The sequence below is a fragment of the Dermacentor albipictus genome, chromosome 9, assembly GCF_038994185.2.
Source record: "Dermacentor albipictus isolate Rhodes 1998 colony chromosome 9, USDA_Dalb.pri_finalv2, whole genome shotgun sequence".
Classification (NCBI taxonomy): domain Eukaryota; kingdom Metazoa; phylum Arthropoda; class Arachnida; order Ixodida; family Ixodidae; genus Dermacentor; species Dermacentor albipictus.
The window spans coordinates 35,166,833-35,186,859 of record NC_091829.1 but is presented as its reverse complement, the minus strand read 5'-3'; the positions used below and the strand labels follow the sequence as shown (position 1 = coordinate 35,186,859).

Genomic DNA, 20,027 nt, shown 5'->3' with positions numbered 1-20,027 from the left:
GCTGCGCCACGCCAATATAAAACAACGTTTGAGCTAGAGTTTGCAACACAGAGCTAAACTTTGCTGTAGTCGCTGTTGGTGCCTCGGCCTTCGGGCGAACCTGTCAAAGTTTCTACATAATGTCGCCAGTTCGCGTTCTAAAAAACTCCATTTTCAGTGAAAGGTCGCTAAATAGTGATGATGATGAGGGTTAAAGTTCTTCGTTTTTTTTTATGTCCTGATGGCTCCTAGACGTCTTCCTTATATATCTTATCTTAAACTGGAGTACATTATCTTCTACAAGTGCAATTCACTGGCAATTTACGTCACTAGAAAAAAAAAAATGTCGCTATATATGACTTCAAAACACGCACAGTCGTTAAGGTGACTTTAAAAGCTCGCCAAGATTTAGCGACTTTATCGCCAAGTTACCCGACTTACTAACACTGATATAGTGAACGCTGTTACTGTTTCGTCTGAGGCGTCACGTCTCCGTGTTTCGCGCCTGAAACGGGCGCGACGCTTATTTTAGCGTGAAAAAGATATAACGCATTGCACAACGCCTCAAGCACGGTGGCATCACCCGATCGGTCGTGCGCTCTCTTCGATACCGCCTGTCGTGTTCCCGCTTCCACGTCCAGCGCCGTGCTACTGGAGGGAAGCGAAATCGGTTGCAGCTCGAATCGCCAGGAAGCCCGTGCGATAACAATGGAGGCAATCGTTGAGGCTTCCATAAATCATGCCAGCTGCCTGCAATGCCCCCTTGAGATGACTGCCTCCGTCAGCGCAGAGCCCGCGAGGGTCGGTACGGCGTGGGAGTAGGAATGCGAAGGCGTCGCAGACGCGATAGCGAGAAGAAATACGCTCGCGAAGTGAGCGCACGGCTGTACTGCGTCTGGAAGACTGCACACTGGATACTTGCCGCATGAAAGGAAAACGCTTTGCATTCCTTTGGAGGGTGTAACGCATGTTAGAGATTTCGAGCGCGATTTCGAGCGCGTGTTTCAACCGAGACTTGACGATGAAGGACACCCCCGTTTCAGCGTGTGAAGCACACCGAATTCCTCGGAGCCACACTGGATAGACACCCTTAGCGCGCTCGTCACCACGTACATATCCGAGGGTGCACAGAAATAGACCTGTCTTTTACACAGCGAGACCCGCGTTTCCATTAAAGACACTTCTAACATTACGTCATTTCTTCGTAGAATGTCGTACAAGCTGCCATATATATATGTATATCATTAGTGTCTACTAGCACATCAGACGGCACTGCATCCACTCGCACAGTTGTGCAGAACGCAGACCTTCGCAACATACACTGCTTCTTAGAGAGCGAGATAAAGTAGAATTTGGTTTACGGCCTGCTGAACACACTTTCGGTTAAACTAAGCGTAGTAAACGCGCAATGAGACAATGAAAATATATAGCGTGTGATGACCGGTCATTTCGCTTCAGTGCCATGTAGCGCACACCGCGCAATCAATTCATTCGCTCACCCATTCCCTATTCATTCCAATCCCTAATGTTCATCCACAAGACCCACGCACCACTATCCACCACTAGCCACTCTCGTTCGAGAAGAATTAAGGCTACAGGGCTTGAGAACGCACAGCCAACATCGCTAGCCAGCATATAGTTAGTCTCGTCCTACCATGTAACTACTTCAGTACATTTCGCAACAAAGAATAAATCTTGCTTGTCGGTTAAAACCGCTAAACTTAATGAAGCAATTGCGCCTCTACATGCTGTGTTGCTACTGAAAAACACTTTTACCTATCGCCGCTTTTCCTCGTGTCACAAAATCACATTGCCGACTGTCTATCAAAGCTATGGCACTAATGTTGTGGATCAGTGTAAAGACAGTTTTGATGAAATGAAATTCTAACTGACTGATTGCCTGAGTGGCAATGATTCTTGCTGCTCTATATTCGTATACCTCTGAAAACTTACTTGAGAAAAAATAAGCAAATTAAGAAAAGTACACAGATTCACGAGAAAGTAGATCGAGACTTAATCGATGTGACCTCGGATAAATAATGTCCCAGACCGAGGTTTCGACGAGGGACTCGTCAAAACGTTGGCCTCTGCAGACTGTGACATCCAATCATCGTTCTCCACAGAAAGGAAAGACATGGGGAACTTTTAACGTCCTTAATTTTGAAAAAAAAAAGAAAACATTTACAGTCGCTTCACGTATTCTTTGCTCAGCGGCGATCGTTGGCCTCTCTCTATTTGGTAGCCCGTAACGACCGCTCGTGGCACAAAAAGTGCCGCTTAAGAAGGGGCGTGGCACAACTCGGTGCCCCTTCTCCCTCTGTCCTCGCCCCCTCCCCCCCCCCACATTGAACTGGTAACGCCCCCTTGCTAACGAGGCCCGAACTAACGTTGTGATCTCGCGCGCATTTATACGCACAGTCGTGCGCGCAGCCATGCACGTAGTACGTGCTATGCGGCCTCACAGCTAACTATACGTGAGCCCACCGTCGTCTAGGACGGCACGCCGCACTTCCTCTTCGCATAATCGCACGCCGCCTGCCAGCCCCGAGCTGCAATATCTCCCCTACTCCTTCCTCCGCACAGCGACATCGAGGCCAAGGCCGCCGTGGCGTTTATTCGCTGTTTTTTTTTTTCCTTTTCCTCCACGTGGTTTTGTTTTTCGTTTCTCTGGCGGAGCCGCGGCACCTTGTGTTGTCATCGTGAGACGCTCGGCGGGGGAAAAAAAAAGGAGAAAAAGAAAGAAAAGGAAGAAGGAACCCTTGCATAGCGCAGTACGCCGACGCTGGTATGCACGCGTGCTTTCCTAAAGGAAAACTACAAACTAAAGCTACAGTAAATCACGTTTTTTTAAAGGGACACTAACGAGGTAGGACGAATCCGTTTGGAGCGACAAAGTATTCGTTGAAAACTCGATGTTGTCTTTATTTTCGCGAAATGGTTCGGATATTAGAGAAATTGAAAGTCAAATATCCGTTTTTTTTTTTATAATTTCGCGCCGAAACCTCAACGCCGGTACGTCAGTGTGACGTCAAGGATTTCAAAAGTATAGCTTTTTTTTTTTTCGCTCTTGGACCTCGTTGGCTAAGTGAAAGTTCCCGACTCTTGTGATATGCTCAGTCTTTTGACCCCTTTAAAACAAGACGTAGTCCATTTTTACAGGCAAAATAAATTATACGCCTTAACCAATCAGACGCCCTCAAAATCCATGACGCCACTGCGTGCTGTTGCGGGAACTTCAAGACGGCGTCGCCACCCGTCTTTCCGTATTGCGCCTTTTTCCTTCTTTGTTTCTTTATTTTTTGATTACCAAGCGTCATTTTCGGTATTGTACACTGGTAATTTAAAATATAGGTGAAATAATTTTTCTCTTTGGCGTCCCTTTAATTTGGTAAAGTAGCCTTTCCAAACTCCACTCGCTAAAGAGAAGCACTAGATCAGTTTACAAAGCTAGTGTTCTTTCAACACTCAGTTTTCGCTAGTTTTGAAGGCTTGAGGTTGATTACCAGACGAAAAAAAAATGATTTCTTTCTTTTTATTCTTCACCAAAGCTTTGTCGCAGTCACGTCAGCGTGACCTCACGCATTTCAGAGTACTTTTATTTACTGTTTTGCCACTGGAAGCTCAGTAAGTGTTCTCAAAACTTGCTAGGTTCACTCTTCTTCTGTGTTAGAATACAACGCAGTCCATCTTTACTGATCAAAAGAATAATTACTACGCTCGAGAAGACGGCGTCACAGTCCCTGACGTCACACGGACAGCTCTGGCGCGGAACCTTTCGTAGTTCTTTGCGTCTTTTCGAGTGCATCAAGCCTCCTGTCACGGTAAAACTACCTCCCTCCCCTCCCTCTTTTTCTGTATTGTAGAATTATAATTTACTAATGCAACTCAACTTTGTTTTCCCTTTAGTGTCCCTTTTAGTACCTCAGGGACTCGTTAATAGAGGTACTACCTTTTCTTTTAACCAGAATTGTGACGCACCAAAAGACCATGCAGGGACGACAGAATATTGAAAATATTGCTAATTAAAATATTCAAGTCCGGAGAAGAGGGAGGTGCATACGTATGCACGTGCCCACAGTGCACGAAAGATAGCTCAGTAAAACTGCCTGGAGATATGGCATATTTGCCTCTCTCGCGCGTTTTTCTTTTTTGGTTGGTGTTCGGTGATAGTTGGACTTTCACCGCCAACACAAAGGCGCCAATTCAAAGCGTGCACTCTTGTACGTTCTCGAGCAATCGCATTGCGAGCCGGTCGTCAAGCTGTTCCGTCGAGAGCTGCAGGCGTATTCACTTGTGTATACGTATTTACTCGGTCAACAACCTGTCCGGGATACCTTATCGGTTCCATTCGCGGGCCACTATCTTAGAAGCCTCGCGGGGTTAATGGAGGCCCCTCCGGTTATCTTGGACGTGTATACAGCCTTCACAACCGTGCGCGCCTTGAAGCCGTCAACAAAGAGATCAGTAGGCTACACCACAATGGGTTGCGCTTGCGATGCTTGCTGCAGGCGGGCGAAACGTCAACGCTGCGTATGATAAGATCCGAGCGAGTGAAATATCGTGCTTCGCTTACACTTATTTCGTTTCACGAAGCTCACTTCGTTATGACCAGCCAATTACCACTTTCTTTATTTCATGCGAGCCACTCGAAGGCGATAGCACTGAATATGATAACAATAAGGTACCGCGTTGCGCTAGAGATCCTCACGCGGTGTTAGAACTGGTTAGAACAAGGAGACATGGCGTGCCGCAGTGTATCATAGCTAACTGCTGCTGCAGCTTCCACTGCAGTCGTAACAGTGGCCTGGCAGATACCAGGCCGCGCGTACTCAACGATAGAACAGCACAAAGATGGCGCCATCGCAAACGGGCCTCGCGAGTCCGTACACACACACACACACACACACACACACACACACACACACACACACACACACATATATATATATATATATATATATATATATATATATATATAGCCGTAGTATTGAAAGAATTGGTACACAGCGCATCAGGGAAGCATTCGCAAGAATTATGCCGATTATAGCTGTGTTAATCAGATGAAAAAAATTATGGGGTTTAACGTCCAAAACCACTTTCCGATTATGAGGCACGTCGTAGTGGAGCACTCCGGAAAATTTCGACCACCTGGGGCTCTTTAACGTGCACCTAAACCTAAGTAAACGGGTGTTTTCGCATTTTGCCCCCATCGAAATGCGGCCGCCGCGGCCGAGATACGAACCCGCGACCTCGTGCTCAGAATCCCAACACCATAGCCACTCAGCAACCACGGCGGGTGTTACTCACAGAAATGCAGATGCACAGTCAATGCCGCAAACCCGGGGGTGTCGTCACACGTACCCCCACTCCGGACCCCTCGAAATTTCTGTGTACCAGAATGCTGCTTGCCCCGTGCACCCCCAACTCTCTCTCTCTCTCTGTTCCCGGTAAAGGGCGTGCACCTCCCTCTCCCCCATAAATATTACTAGCTACGCCACTGCGCACAATGCAATCGTAACGAGAATAGAAAATAAGAATAAACAAAAAAAATTGATGGCGACTATGAATGTCATAAAGATGTGACAAATAGCTGTTTACACCCTCAGGACTGAGCGGGCAGCGTTGAAGAGCAAGGAAGGCATGCAATCTGACGATTATTCTTTGTGAAGACGATAATTACAAACGCGTGCAAAATGTCTTCGCTTTTTCTTTTTTTAGCGATTCTCGCAAAATTACACCCTCAAGGTTCTACAGCTCTTATTGCCGGCTCAGCTACGCACCTCTTTGATACTCACCTGTGTACAATTGTACGTGCAGCGTATGAATACTATTGAACGGGAGGGCTCTTTTTCACCATATAATTTACTTTATATGCCATAAAGGTAAGTTTACTTGCAGGAATATTTAGTCGTACACTGCCACTTTCATACGCGGTGAACAGGCAACCCGAAACAACTGATCGCTTCGCTCATTCCCAGTCAACGTTTATAGTGATGGCACGTCTCTTCGGTTCCCCCGCATTTTAAGCGCTCATTCAAGACGTGCAGCAGTTTCATCCTCTATTTGAGATAACTGACGGACCATAATGTGAGAGCAGCTTGCGCCACTTGCACTGCGAAATCGCGCATGAACCGGTCTTCAACACTTCTCCGTCCTTTTTGCGTCAGTTAATCCTTATTACATGCCACAAAGTCGTCGCGCAAGCCCGCAGTCATAGAAAACATATGGCGCCGTGTTTGTTGATTAGCGACGCGGGGATGGCTCTGGGTGATTGAAACAATCCCTTTTCTGCGGGACGAACAAAAATCGAGGGGAGGGGGAGGGGTTTACGTGCCACAACCACGCTCTGATTATGAGGCACGGGGTAGTACGGGTGTATGGATTTTTTGGCTACCCGGACTTCTTTCACGTGCATCTAAATTAAGCGCACGGGCGTTTCTTGCATTTCGCCCCCATCGAAATTATGCCACCGCGAATGGTATGGTGGCGACTGCGGTCGAACAGGCGACCTCGAGCATAGCAGCGCAGCGTCATGAACCGCTGGGCTACCGCGACGTGTTTTTTGGTACTCACGGACGCCAAACGTACATTTTTATTGTTAGTAGCGATTATATGGACGCTCCAGGCGCGTTTTCGCCATCGCCGTGATGTTCTTTAAAAAATGGCTGTGGCTTAGGTAAGGTTAAGCCCAGGATGCGAAGCATACTAGCCTTTATTTTAGTTGTTGAACCACTGTTTAGCCTGGTGAACTGCTGTTGCTTGGCTATATTTGGTTCGGCTAGACGAAGAAACAACTCATGCATTACTTCTTCGCCTTCAAGAGTGGAACGCGACAGCGTTCCCGTCGACCCGCCAAGGGGTGTAAGACAATGGGCTACAGGGCAGCGACTACGCGCCCCGCATTGGACGCGGTGAGCGTCGAGCAAAGCAGCGTTCGGCGCGGCAACGCACGCCTTAGAAACAGCGCGTTTCTAAGGCAACACCGCATTCACTAGAGGCGCTTTTGTACCGCTTTGAAGCGTTGTACTCGTGGCTCAGTGGTAGCGTCTCCGTCCCACACTCCGGAGACCCTGGTTCGATTCCCACCCAGCCCGTCTTGCAAGAGTTGAGCCAAAGCCACTTCTCCTCTGTCGTGACGTCACGGTGTCACGTGATTTCATGGTCACCGCCGCGCCTGAGGAGCTGGGTTGAGCCCTCGTAATATGCTTCGCATAAAAGTACAAGGGCAGTAGCAGCGTCGTCGCGTGCCGTATGTTGTATGCGCGAGGGGAGCCGACGATCGGCGGCGCAATCTCTCGCGCGCGCAAGGGAGGGAAGTGGGAAGGAAGCGCGTCGTCTTCCGTCGCGCGCTAGGGTCCGCGAGAAAGACGGGGGTGCGGCGTTGTACTGCCGCAGCAACTGCGTATTCCGCGGCCGCGCACGCCAAATCTCGAAAGCGATCTGCGTTCAAGGCAGAGTCTAGGCGCTTCGACGACTCGTACCTTTGTGCGAACTGCGTTCTCACCGCTCAGCTTGCGTTCAACCGATAGACAGCACGAAGGTCACCTCACTCGATCGCTGCTGCGCGGCAGAGTCTAGGTGCGACGACGACTCGTGTATCTTTGTGCGTTCTCACCGTTCAGTTCGCGATACGGCACGAAGGTCATTCGCTCGCTGCTGCTGCCTTGCTTCCTCATGCCAGCGTTTTGACAGCAAGTGTCCGCGCTCATTGAATGTGATGTGTTCATGTCTGCCTGTGCGTGCTGACACCATGCTTGTTAATTTAGTTAGTAAGCGAATGTTTGCAAGTTCATACGGCGCATCAAACTACTATCCTTACTTTTTATAGCTGTCTATTAATTTGCTATCGCAATCGATGCTCCGCCTACAGGGAGAAACTGCGACTTTGTATTATTTACGTGTAGCTCAGTAGTACGTGGCGACTTACGAATTAAAGTTAAGCCGTTCCTCTGTAATTATTGTTAGGATATGCAAGCGAACATAAATCTAATCGAATCTGCTAAAACTATTCATTTTTATCACGCTGGAGCTGAAGCAGAACTTAAAATGTTTTCGGTTAACCAGAACGAAAACCAGGACCAAAAAAAGCAATCTTGTTTCGTCACTGTGGTGTTAACCGCTACCGCATTACCGCAAGAGAGTTCACAGTGACAAAAAAAAAAAGGCTTCGCATACTTAGCATACTCGCACGCACATACGTAGCTTCTCTATCGCAATAAACGTTTCGCACATTTGCGCGTATCCCGGCTGTTATGAACTGGCGCACAAACTGCAGAAAAGGCACGTGTCCTGTGCCAAAGATACCCATGCTGAAAAGGCCAATCAGGCCTGGAAACAGTTAGGATTGCGGAAAGTGCGCGCGATTATTTTGAGACCGAACGAACGACAGCCGAGCGCTCTGCAAAGCGAGGAACTGTGGCGGCATCTCTCGTCGGTTGGTCGGAACGCAGGCCAGGGCGCACGGCCTCCGAGCGGCATGCGCTAGCTACGCTGCCCGATCTCGGAGGCCATGCAAGACAACCGCGTGCGCGACGTCACCGTACATCGAAACGTTCGGTCTCGCCTTAGCGTGGTGCACGTCGCCTCGATTCGGACATAGCTGGCGAAGACCAGCGTTTTATTTCAAGACTTAGTGGTCCTAACGTAACGTATACGGATACAGAGCAGTAACAAATGAGTTTTTGAGACATCAGATGTGAAACTGCAAAGAAACACCTGAAGGCCTGACTGAAAATAATAACTTGCTGTTTGTAAAACAAACAGTAGCGAATACACACACACACACACACACTCGTGCACATTATGCATCTAGCAATTAGTTCCTAACTTTTGCAAGTTAGACCACACAAGTTATGCAGATTTGTTGGCGTTTACTAGCCACAGTAATGCCCATGCTATGCAGGAAAGCAGTACCTTCACAAATGTAAAAACAGGTAAGCTCCTATTACACATAGAGCATTTGTTTTTTCTAATGGTAGCAGGTGACAGCATATTTTGGCTCGCTAAGGGCCGATTTACGCTCGAGCCGCCCATCGCCGCACCGCACGCTTGCGGTCGCGCGAAAACTTGCACTTATCCAGCACTTGTGCACAAATTACCATTTACACTGTGTGCACAGTGTATACCTTACACATTGTAAACCGAAATTTGTGCACGAGTGTTTGATACGTGCAATTTTTCGCGCGACCACACGCATGCGGTGCGGCTTGCGGCGATGGGCGGCTCGAGCGTAAGTCGGCCCTAAGCAGTGGTTGTCAGGTGAGGGAGCATGCAGAATCTTCCCCATGCTTGTACATTACGTGCGATCTACTTTTCTGCGCAAGCAAGCTGGTCTAATGCATGTTCAGTTGCCGCCGGTGCCTCCACATGCCTTGTTAAGTTCCTGTACATTAATGCGGAGTGTTTCACAATATAGCACAGTAATGAATAAGGGCACTTGCGAAGGCTGTGTTTAAAATGTAAGAGATTAAAGTGCTAGTCAAGATTCGGGCGAAGGTCGGTCTGAAATCGACCGCAAGATCTTGTGCGAGTGAAAACCCTAGTAGACGAGAAAGGTTGCTCATAATAGCTTGTACATTGTGCATATGCTGTGAAAATGCTGATGGATAAAAGCAACCCACAGCATAAAAAATAGTGTTGCATTTCATTCAAGTCGAACACAATTATCAGAATAACACACACTCATGAGCATTTATCATTATTTGAGACATTTTTAAAGCAGCCTAGATGTTAAATTAGAAAACTAGATAACGCAAAAGAAGCTTCAGTGTCTCCACTACTGCTTATCATTTAAAAAGTATGTTGCAAGTCAACCAAAGCACAAATTCTGCATTGTTTTAATGATGAAGTGCTGGCAACAGGAGGCTAGCTTCAAGAGCACCTTCAGCGAGTATTATTTTTCCAGACTTCCCAATCTGCCTAGAATTGCCAAAACTGAGCAATAGATAAAGTTCGGTCATCATTTCAGACAAAGCCTGGCATTGCTGGTAGAAGGATCTCAACGGATATGTTTCGCAATGTGTTGAAAAACTGTCAGGCAAATTGATCGATTTGTGCAAGGCCAATAGGGAAAGAGTTAAATATGTGTAGGCCATATGTGAACTACTGTACACACTGAAGCTTTGCTTAATCAATGAGCACAGCTGCCATATCTCGAGTGCCTATGCTAGAAAGCTACCTCGACGTTTTTCAAGCAAGCCTATTAAGCAACAGGTGTAAGAACATCAAGTCCCACCATGGTATAGTATTTGAATCAGACATACGAGTGAGTATTTATTTTTTAGAAACTCCGAAAATGGGTCATTTCCAAAATTCTGTTAGTAAGCTTCCCCTCCCCCCCTCAACCCAGCAGTGTTTCTCAACCAAGATATCTAGTCAACCTACCAGGGAAAAAGCGCAGGGCACAAAAGTTTCCAGAGAAATACTGTAACTATTTCACGTCATCACTTTTACACGCCTGTTCATCCTACCAACAGGGAATGTTTTTTGCAATTCAACAGCACTTAACACTGCTGAACCCTTGCAGAATATATAAGGGTGTACTGGGGTTCAGTGGTGGTAAAGTTGAAGTTGTTGAACGGGAACAGTGCTCAAGTCTGAGGTCAGGAAACAGCCTATGTCATGCACGCCCAGAATTATTTTTACAAACGGTCCAATCAACTACCTCAGTTCAACCAGATCAACACTTGTATGTGATAGATACAGCAGTGTAGTTGATTTTATCCACCCGAGGTTCTTTAACATGAGCTCAAACAACAGGATTTGCAAAAAGGGTTACTCCTAGATGAGTTGCTAATGCAGGATAAATAAAGAGCACTAAATACGAAAGCTGAGAACTCATGCGACCTTCTTTGTTCTTGTCTTTGGTGCTCCTTTATCATGATTTGCAACAAAGTTATTGCAATTGCTTTGAAAGTCAAGTACTTAAGAGCACTTGCCTGTAACTTCTGTTATAACAAGCTTTTTGGCCTGTAGCTCTGGATAGCCATAGCTACTCAATTACTTGACAAGCAGCAAGCACACAGCTTAGGAGTGCTGTACGTTAACAAAGCCTCCACAGCTCAGTGTCATGTTTTCAGCTCAAGCTCAATAGAACCACATGCCACATAATACAGTAACATTCTCATTGGTTTCATTCCTATATTCTAGCAAGGAAGTGAACATAATGAAAAGATGTTCAGGATGAAAGGAACAAGACAATGAAACCATTTGGGTGTGAGATTTTCTTCACTGTAGGGGCCATCACAGAGTCCGGGCTTAGCCTGTTACCTTCCAGCAAACAAGGCCAGTTGCACTTTTAAACAAAAGGCGATGATGAAGCAGTTTATTACTGCTAACTCATAGATCATGATGTGCAAACACACACACACAAAAAAAAAAACAGAAAGCAGAACAAACAAAAAAACGCGGCCAATGAGGAAAAAGAGAAGGTCCCGTGGGCACAATGCCATAGATTTCGTACGTGGACTACTTCTTGGCAAATGTAATCTTCATGGCATGCGTTGGTGTGATCTTGAAGCCTTGCAGGGCCTCTTTGGCTGCCGATGACTGGATCTCATTCTCAAATTCCACAAAGGCAATGTCGTGCCGGCCAGGCACCAACCGCACCTCCTTGAAGCCAGGGAACCTGCGCAAATGCGACAGTGTAAGCAAGCGTTCACAACAGTAAAGCCTTAGATTACTGGTAATAAAAAGCACTTGGGGCTTGTTGGTGCACTATGTAATCACATTTAATTTATTATGTCACATACATTTTCAATTTGAATCTAAAGAGAAAACCAAGAACAAGCAAGAATTTGGACAATAACATGTCCCTACTCGCTGCAGAAATTTACTAGCAATCATTTAACAGTGCAGAAAACAAAGTACATATGCCCACAATATTTTTTACTGGGAACTCCCACTAATTTTCTTATTTCAGGCAAAGCAAGGTGAGAATACCGTACAAGTATGAAAGGAATATATCAAATCTCAATAATAACCCGCAAGTTATTTCCAGAAGAATGTACCAAATTTCAGAAATTTCTTTATGTAGCCCTAATTCTTTCTATACGCACGAGTATGATTCTGAAAATGTACTACCCGATTTGTTTTGGTTAGAACTAAAACAAACTAAAAAAACTGCTTTTAAAAATAACTTTCCGTCAATGCCAACTGTAACTCATCTTTGGCCATGGCAGCTGCAGAACATCGAGTTGAACAAGTGTGACTCATCATTGGCGATATTGGTACAACCTCCAATGACAAGTGCAGCACAGGATTGTAGGTTAAAGGTTAAAGAGCAGTCAGACTAAACAACCAGTAAAAGCACAATATGAAGATATTTCTACTTATTCACTCCACTCAGCATTACAACCAACCTGTCAGCTAGAGTACAAAAACAAGTATAGTACTATGTTAGACACTATTCTCTGTTAGGCTAGCTGGTCTGACATGTTGACTAGAAAACTAAGTGCGAATACATTACACAGACACGTGGAACAGACGAAGACAAGTGCTACTACTAACCATTTATTCCTGTCAACACAAAGAATGCGTAAATCGGTAGGGCGTTGACAGGAATCAACAATTGGTAGCACTGCTCGTCCTAGTCTGTTCAAATTGTGTGTAATTTGTTCGCGCTTAGTTTCCTAGTTTGCAGTTTTCCACTTAGGTTTCTTGATACAGTAAAACCTCGTTAAACTGTACCCGCTTAAACAGTAGTTTCATTTTAAAAGTAGTAAAGTTAAATCCTCGACTCAGTGGCCATTGAACATAATGTGTTTTGTATCCGCATAAACCGTACCAGCTTATTGCGTATGTATCAGTTAACACATTGTGTTTCCACTTTTCATTGTGCAAACAGAGCGGTACATCGTCTCCATCGGGCGGCCCGGTAGAACAACAAGCCTCAGAGACCGGAACAACAGCCTCCAAGTGCCCAGTGCGTTTGCGTGTGAAGCCACACGAACATCATTTCGGCGCCGTGCCAGAGAGCGTTGTGGCACCGTGCAAGCAAGGACTCGCATTATTGCCAATGCTCGGATAAAAAAGATGCCGGATGCTCAGCATAGAAGAAAAATTAGACATTGTTCATGCTATAGAACATGACACGAAGTCAGCGCTAGCACGCGACATGGGTCTACCGTTGACTACAGTGTGTTGCATGTGGAATGCGAAGAAGTTGCTCGGCAGCGCTGCTGCGACCGCGAAGAAATGTCAGCTCTGAGGTTCGACTTTTCGCCATTGATCCAGGCCCGACAGTGGCAGAAGCTACGCGTTAGCCAGCCTCATGAATGCAGTCGTCGTGACGAGAACAGCATTGAAAAGGTGCCCCGCGACTTCTGCAGTGCTACTGTGCGCGTGCATGGAGAATACGTAATGCCAACGATGAATCTGCCATGCGAGCGTTTTGCCGAGAAGAGGGGGCAGGCTAAAAAGCCAGCTCGCAGCTTCAGTACGTTTGAGGCCGCTGTCGTCACTGTTGGCCGCCACGGCATCAAACGAAAATAACACTTTTGTCACGCGAAGTGAATAAATACTGCATGTTTTCTTTTTTTTTTTTCCCCTTTCATCACACTCTCTCTGAGTTCTGTTCTTGACAGGTAAGTGGGCAATCTCATGCTATTTCGGTTAAGCAGTACTATCGTTTAGTATGTACTTTTTCCGAGCTCTGGCCAACTACGGTTTAATGAGGTTTCATTGTATAAGCAATCATCAGCTATCTCAAATGATGGAAAAACTTTTCTGCATTTATTACCAGAGCTAATAGTTAGGTAGTGATGCGTAACACAAGCAATGCACAGAGCCGCCTTGATGTACTATCGTGCTCAGTGTACGTTACAATGCACGACCGCTTTGACATGTGCTTTCGTATTGCTCACACTGAGCAAGATATTACACATTTCGAAGACCCTGTCGCTTCTTTCACTTGTAATTCATCGAAGTTTCCTATAACAATATCGACATGCAAGATATCCACTGATTCAAAATTTAAGATGACATGTGAGCCAACTGTTCATGCGGCAAGCATTGACGTTGTCCTTGGCGTAACCGAGCGAACGGGCACAGTGAAAGGTGAAAGTGAGCGCAGAGCGCAGCAGATGAAAGACTTGAGGAGGAAAGCAGAGAGGAGGGTGCACCACAACCAGGAGGCCAAAAGATGAAGAGGGTATGGTGAAAAGGGTGAGGAGGAAAGCAAAGTGTCGGCACGACCAGCTATGTGGATAGTGCGGAAACAAAGCGCTGACGTGAACTTCAAACTCACTGTGCATGCACTACTTCGCCTGCGGCGTCGCTGCTTTCTTCTGAACACTTTCTTTCTGAACATTGAGCGACGCAATCAGTGGAAATGCCTCGTCTGCCACTGCTGCCGAGAACACCTTGTCCTTCAGAATCAAATTCTTGGCCATATTATATGGTGAATTCGAAAGACCTAAGCCACTACGCTCGAACTTCACATTAGGGAGTATTGCAATCCTCTGCAAATTTTTTTTTCTTACGAAGAACACTAAGAAAAACAGAGAAACTCGCATCTAGGTTTTTGCCGTTTTTGCAGGTGCACTGACAAGGAGGACATTAGCAGCAAGAAAATTTCCCCAATAATATTAACGTGTGTAGTGAGGGATTTATCCGTATTTCGGGGACTGCATTTCACCCACAAACAACTTAAAGATATCGCTCAGTGCAAGATGCGCCTGCATAAATTGGAACTTATTCGAATGTTATGATTGATTCTATCTGTTGTGTATGTTCTCACCGAAATTGCTGTAATCAGATTGTATGTGCAACATGAACTGTGTAGTACTCTTGGGAAGGCATGCAGGCACCAGTGATGATGCTGGAATGTTCAACAAGTCATGTATAAGCGTATGACGCATTTGACCCACAGATCAGATTTCACTGATAGCCAACTGTGCTCACCTCCTATTACTGTGCTTCAAGTGTCATCTACATTCATGGGCATAGGCTCCCTCAATAAAAAAGTTAGTTTCTCGATTCCCCGTTTTGCTACTGTGTTCTTCACTACGTGCCAATACTGCAAATCACCCAATCCGCTACTCAACTTTTCAATAACCTTGAGGCAAATGTTGCAATTGCAAAGCTCAAACAGAGAAGTAGTGAAGTCATGTCTGCTTAGCAGAAATTAAAGTATTACTTTTGAGATATGTCACCTTAATATGTGCAACAAAACACATTGGCATTCCTGTCAGGTTCTAAAAGCATGCCTGGAACGCTGACACAACTTAGCAGATTCTGTGGACGGATAGTGTCAACGCCACAGGTTACCTACTTACCGTACTTACTTGAATCTAATGCGCACCTTTTTCCCGATAGAACTGGTCCAAAAATTGCATGCGCGTTAGAATCGAGTACGACCCTAAATCCGTGTTACCACATCTCCATCGGCATTCGAAAAATGGCCGCTTCGTACGCGCTTCTAGCCTAGCTGCTGTTGCTTCCTCCATGTGCATACCTCCATGTTGTACATGTAACAAGGCACTGGTGTAACCTAGTCTATCGCCTGTCTTGCCGTTTTCTGCGTTTATTCAATCTGCATGGAAGTGCCAACTGCAAAAACACGCCAAGTCCATCATGATGCCGCATTTAAAAGGAAAGTTATGTGCACGGAGTAAGACATAAATCGGGCCGCATCATGGGCGTTCGGAGTTCCCAAAACTTGCCCGTGGGACTGGCGCAAGCAGAAGGAGAATATTTTCGCCAGAAAAGCAACAAGGACGGGTTTCAGTAGACAGAAGCAGGATCGCTTCGCCGAAATAGGAAAGCTGCTCACAGAATATGTGCAAGAGCAGCGAGCGGCCTGTGACGACCGATCTGCTCAACGTACGGGCGATGCAGTTAGCCCTACAGAAAGCGAGCAGGTGCTGGCTATCAAATTTTATTAAAAGAAAAGGCTTTTCTCTTTGAAGGCCGACACGGATATGCCAAAAATTGCCCGAAGAATATGAAGAGAAATTGCAGTTTTCAGCGGTGCATTTTGAAGTTGCACCATAGAAACGGCTACCACTTCGGACAGATTGGAAACGCCGAAAAGACGCCGCTCTACTTTGACATGCCTGCCACCACAACCATCGAAAAGAAGGGGGCGAAGCAAGTGCGTGTTTTTTGTCTTCCAGACACGAAAAAACTACTCACCACAATGCTTTGTTGCACTGCGGATGCGCACAAGCTGCCCTCATAGCTTATCTTCAGACGGAAGACGCTCCCAAAAGGAATCGTGTTTCCGAGTGGTGTGATTGTGCGTGCAAATGAAAAAGGTTGGATGACCACGGATTTGGTCACTGTCTGGATTGATAACGTTTGGCGGAAGAGACCCAGTGGCAGTTTGGGCCTGCGTGGGATGCTTATTCTTGATGCGTTCATGTGCCCCCTTGACCAGCGCATCAAGGAAAAGCTGACTGCATGCAAAACCGACCTTGTCGTGATATCCGGCGGGATGACATCGCAGCTCCAGCCGCTCGATGTTTGTTTGAACAAGCCAGTGAAATTTTGATTGTAGAGGCCCAAAATAAGGTGAGACAGGAAGCTACTACCCCTACTGCAATGTGCCTAGTATGAGGCAATGAATGCTTTGCATTATACAATAGAAGCACATATACCCCCTGCTAAAATTCATAGGACAAAATGTGCCTGCACCTATCAATCACACTCGCATAAGCATTTCCCTCATGGCTGCTTCCCACTGAAGTACGTGCAATATAAAAGCAAGCATGCCCTCCAAATGTGGTGAGGCTGTCTATTAGAGAGGCCTGGGAAAGGCCTTTGTATTGCCGCAGAGCAAATTTGTTAACAAAAACTGGTGGTTAGTGTGGTTCACAAGATAAAAACTCACTGGTTGAACAGCATAGAGAGCATCATCTCGTTCGTTTCTTCGGGCAGGTTGGTCAGGAAGAGAATCTGGTTAGGGGGCTGTTCTGGCAGGGCTCCCGTCGCTGCCGCGATGGGCATGCCGGCTCCCATCATCATCATTGCAGGTTGTGGCTGTGCCTGCGGTTGTGTCTTCTTCTTTTTGCTCTTCTTTGGCGCTGCCTCGCCATCTGCAGGCGTGCGCTTTCGAGAGTTTTCTACGAAGGTACCCTTGAGCTTGGCCACGGCATCCGAGTCTGATTTCGCATACTGGATGCGCTGCACACATGTGTACAATGCAGTTTTAGAAATAGGGTTTCCTAGATTAGGGGACCCTATCGGCAGCATAGACAAAAGAATGCGAAAAGAGCACGAAAGTATGCAAACAAGTATGTATTTTTGATGCACAAGAAGTTGCTTGGTGTCGCTGTTTCTGAAACACCATATCCAATGATTCCCGCACATCACGGAATTAATTCTCTGCTTTTCAAGATAGAATGAAGCAAAGAGCAACCTTCATGATGCTTAAAGAAGTTGCATAAAAAAGACATACAATTAAAGTAGAATAGCAAGTCCGTTACATGTTTATGCAGACTACAATTTAGATTGTTTTTTCCAGCGGGCAGTAATGGCTGCAAAAGAAAATATCTGTTTCTTGTTAGCCCTTGCGGTTACTACCTGCATAAACGGCGCACCTTCCTGAACTCTCAGTCCTTCCTGTGCACACTAGATCGCCATTTTTATGACATGGTGTTGGACTGCGTCATGCACCAACTTTCCCTGTTTCTACCAACGCGTCACTCGTCATAGCACGGAAGTAACCAGCAGTTATAAACTGGCATGGCTAAAGGCTTTAGATAAAACAGGCCAGTGAATTTCACAAGAGCATCGCAGCAATATGACGTGATATGCATCACACCACACAACGAAGCTCGTGCATTGCAGCAGCGAAAACACGTCGAGGCTGCTTTAAACAGGCACACTACCAATTGATCCAATAGACCAATAAATCACACGGGACCCTACCATCGGCTTATCGTAGAAAGGGAAGCCCTGCATTGACCTCAGAGCGTTGGTAGCACTGTTGATGTCCTTGAAGGCGACGAACGCCTGGCCCCTCATCTTGAGCGTCTTGAGCGCGATGATGTCCAAAATTTGGCCAAATTGCGAGAATATGGCGTACAGCGACTTCTTCAACTCTGCGGACGAAAACACAGTATTTTGTAGATCACGCACAGCCACCGAATCTCGGCTCTACAAACTTACCATCTTTCTTCACCTTTTCGTTCAAGTTGTTGATGTAAATTGTGTTATTCGGACGTATGTCCATCATGTCGCTGAAATAGAACAAGAATAAATATTAGCGCAAACAAGTGACAGAATAACGCTTTGAAGAATGATGTAGCACGGCCGGGGAGACGGCGATAAAAGAACGAGAAGCGGCGCGCCCTTCGTATTTAGCATATTCGGACAAGAAAGCTCTGCCCGTAGTGAGCGTTGGCTCAAGCAGAATATTAGACTATTCGTGCAACAATCCTAAGAACAGCGAACAAATGCAAACGTTGAAAATGTGTACTAACGTGCTTGATTCGCCGGTAGTCCACTGTTACAGTAGGCCTGTAACACGCGCGTCGGAAGGCATAAAAAAATATAGTGAAGTAGTAATGGCGCTACTAACAAGCTCAATATTTTGAAAGTAGATTTAGTACATTTTACATATTAAATAATTTTAGTAATAATAATACTTACTGCCTTGTAAGAATTATAAAACATTAAATATTTTGTTTCTTACGTGTTTTTAAAACCCGCCGCAGGGCGGCTAGGTTTTACGATGGCGGGGTTGGTTCTTTATTTTATGGTGGGCTAGGGATAGTTTCGCTTTCGACTCTCACTGGCCAATTTGATGTTTGCGCAATGATAAACTTCAGGGCACATGCACAACGTTTGTCGTAGTGTTATGAAAGTGAAAAGTATTTAATAAAAATTCAATGCCTCCTTATCGCCTCTCGACCTGTTGCACTACAGCGAACAATCTGTGGTGCAACGCAGATTAGCTCGTGCGTTTCTTTTGCCCTCCTTTTCCATTACTATAATCCCAGGGGTGGCGGCAAGAAAGGGAGAGGGGGGTATGCGAATCGGAGATGACCAATCATAGAGTTAGTATACCACCTTGACCAATAGCGGCGCATGCTTATGGGCGTTGGAGAAATTAGAAAAAAAAAAATTCTTCTTTAGCAAGCAGTGAACTTATACAGGTACGTATTAGGCCATGTTCCAAGGCCAGACTCTAGTACTAGAATTAGCAGATGCCTAACACAAAAGTTTTGAATGTTTATATCTGTTTCATGTGCGATACTTTCGTGAGAAAAACATGCCAACATTTTTTAGGTTGCCCTTAACGTTTAGCGGGCAACAGAACAGCACACCAAATTCGACAGGTAAAATTATGGTTAAACTTTCCTGTTTTAATTTCGCGCTGAAGAGTGACCATCCATATGTCACTATGACATCATGGGCTTCATGTATGTATTTAGGCCATCCTGGCTCTGTTGGTTCCTTTCGATTGCAATGCACTATACTTAAGACTCCAGGAACACCCTCCTTCACGCTGCCCCTGGAGTCATGAAAAATACAAATACGCCTAACATCCATCAGTCCAAGAGCAACCACTTGCTCCACGACAAAGAGGCAATGCCTTCATCTCTTCAAACCTTAATTCACCCACACCTTTTCTCTCTGCCTTCCCATTCAAACCAGGAAGACAAGATAACCACCCATAATAATAACTCCTTCCCACTATTACCAAAATCTTAACCAGCACTGTGCTGCCATTCGTTGTTTGATTCCTGAGGAAGGAGCAACGTTGGCTTCAAGATACTGTGTTCCTTTCGCTCGATTCCATTCCTATTGTATCATCCACCATAAGCAGTTGGGCGATCCCAGTGATGGGCACAGCCCCACCTGAACCCCTGACGATGTATATTATCATGGCCCAGCTTATTTCAATGCTTTGTGCAGCATGCACCAGAATGTTTAACATGCTCTTTCCTTTCCAGGCAACTGTGTTCTACTTGCACACCATATTTCATAGATAGCGCCACAGAGAAAATATTGTAGGATGGACATCACAGTCTACACGACAGAGAAGCTGCATGCTGTGCATCCTAGGCTACAGGCATAGTGAAGATGAGATGCAAATGTCA

At 45.9% G+C, this 20,027-nt stretch overlaps 1 protein-coding gene across 1 annotated transcript; it reads right to left on the bottom strand.

Annotated features, from left to right (window-relative positions):
• Positions 1-11,267: 11,267 nt before the first annotated feature.
• snf (U1 small nuclear ribonucleoprotein A snf) lies at positions 11,268-18,447 on the bottom strand. Its single transcript, XM_065437924.1, has 5 exons — positions 18,405-18,447; positions 18,091-18,161; positions 17,851-18,023; positions 16,811-17,103; positions 11,268-11,605 (listed from the first exon to the last, which is right to left on the bottom strand). Exons 2-5 carry the CDS (start codon positions 18,155-18,157, stop codon positions 11,446-11,448), a joined length of 693 nt encoding a protein of 230 aa, XP_065293996.1. The 5' UTR covers positions 18,158-18,161; positions 18,405-18,447; the 3' UTR covers positions 11,268-11,445.
• Between the last annotated feature and the right edge of the window lie 1,580 nt (positions 18,448-20,027).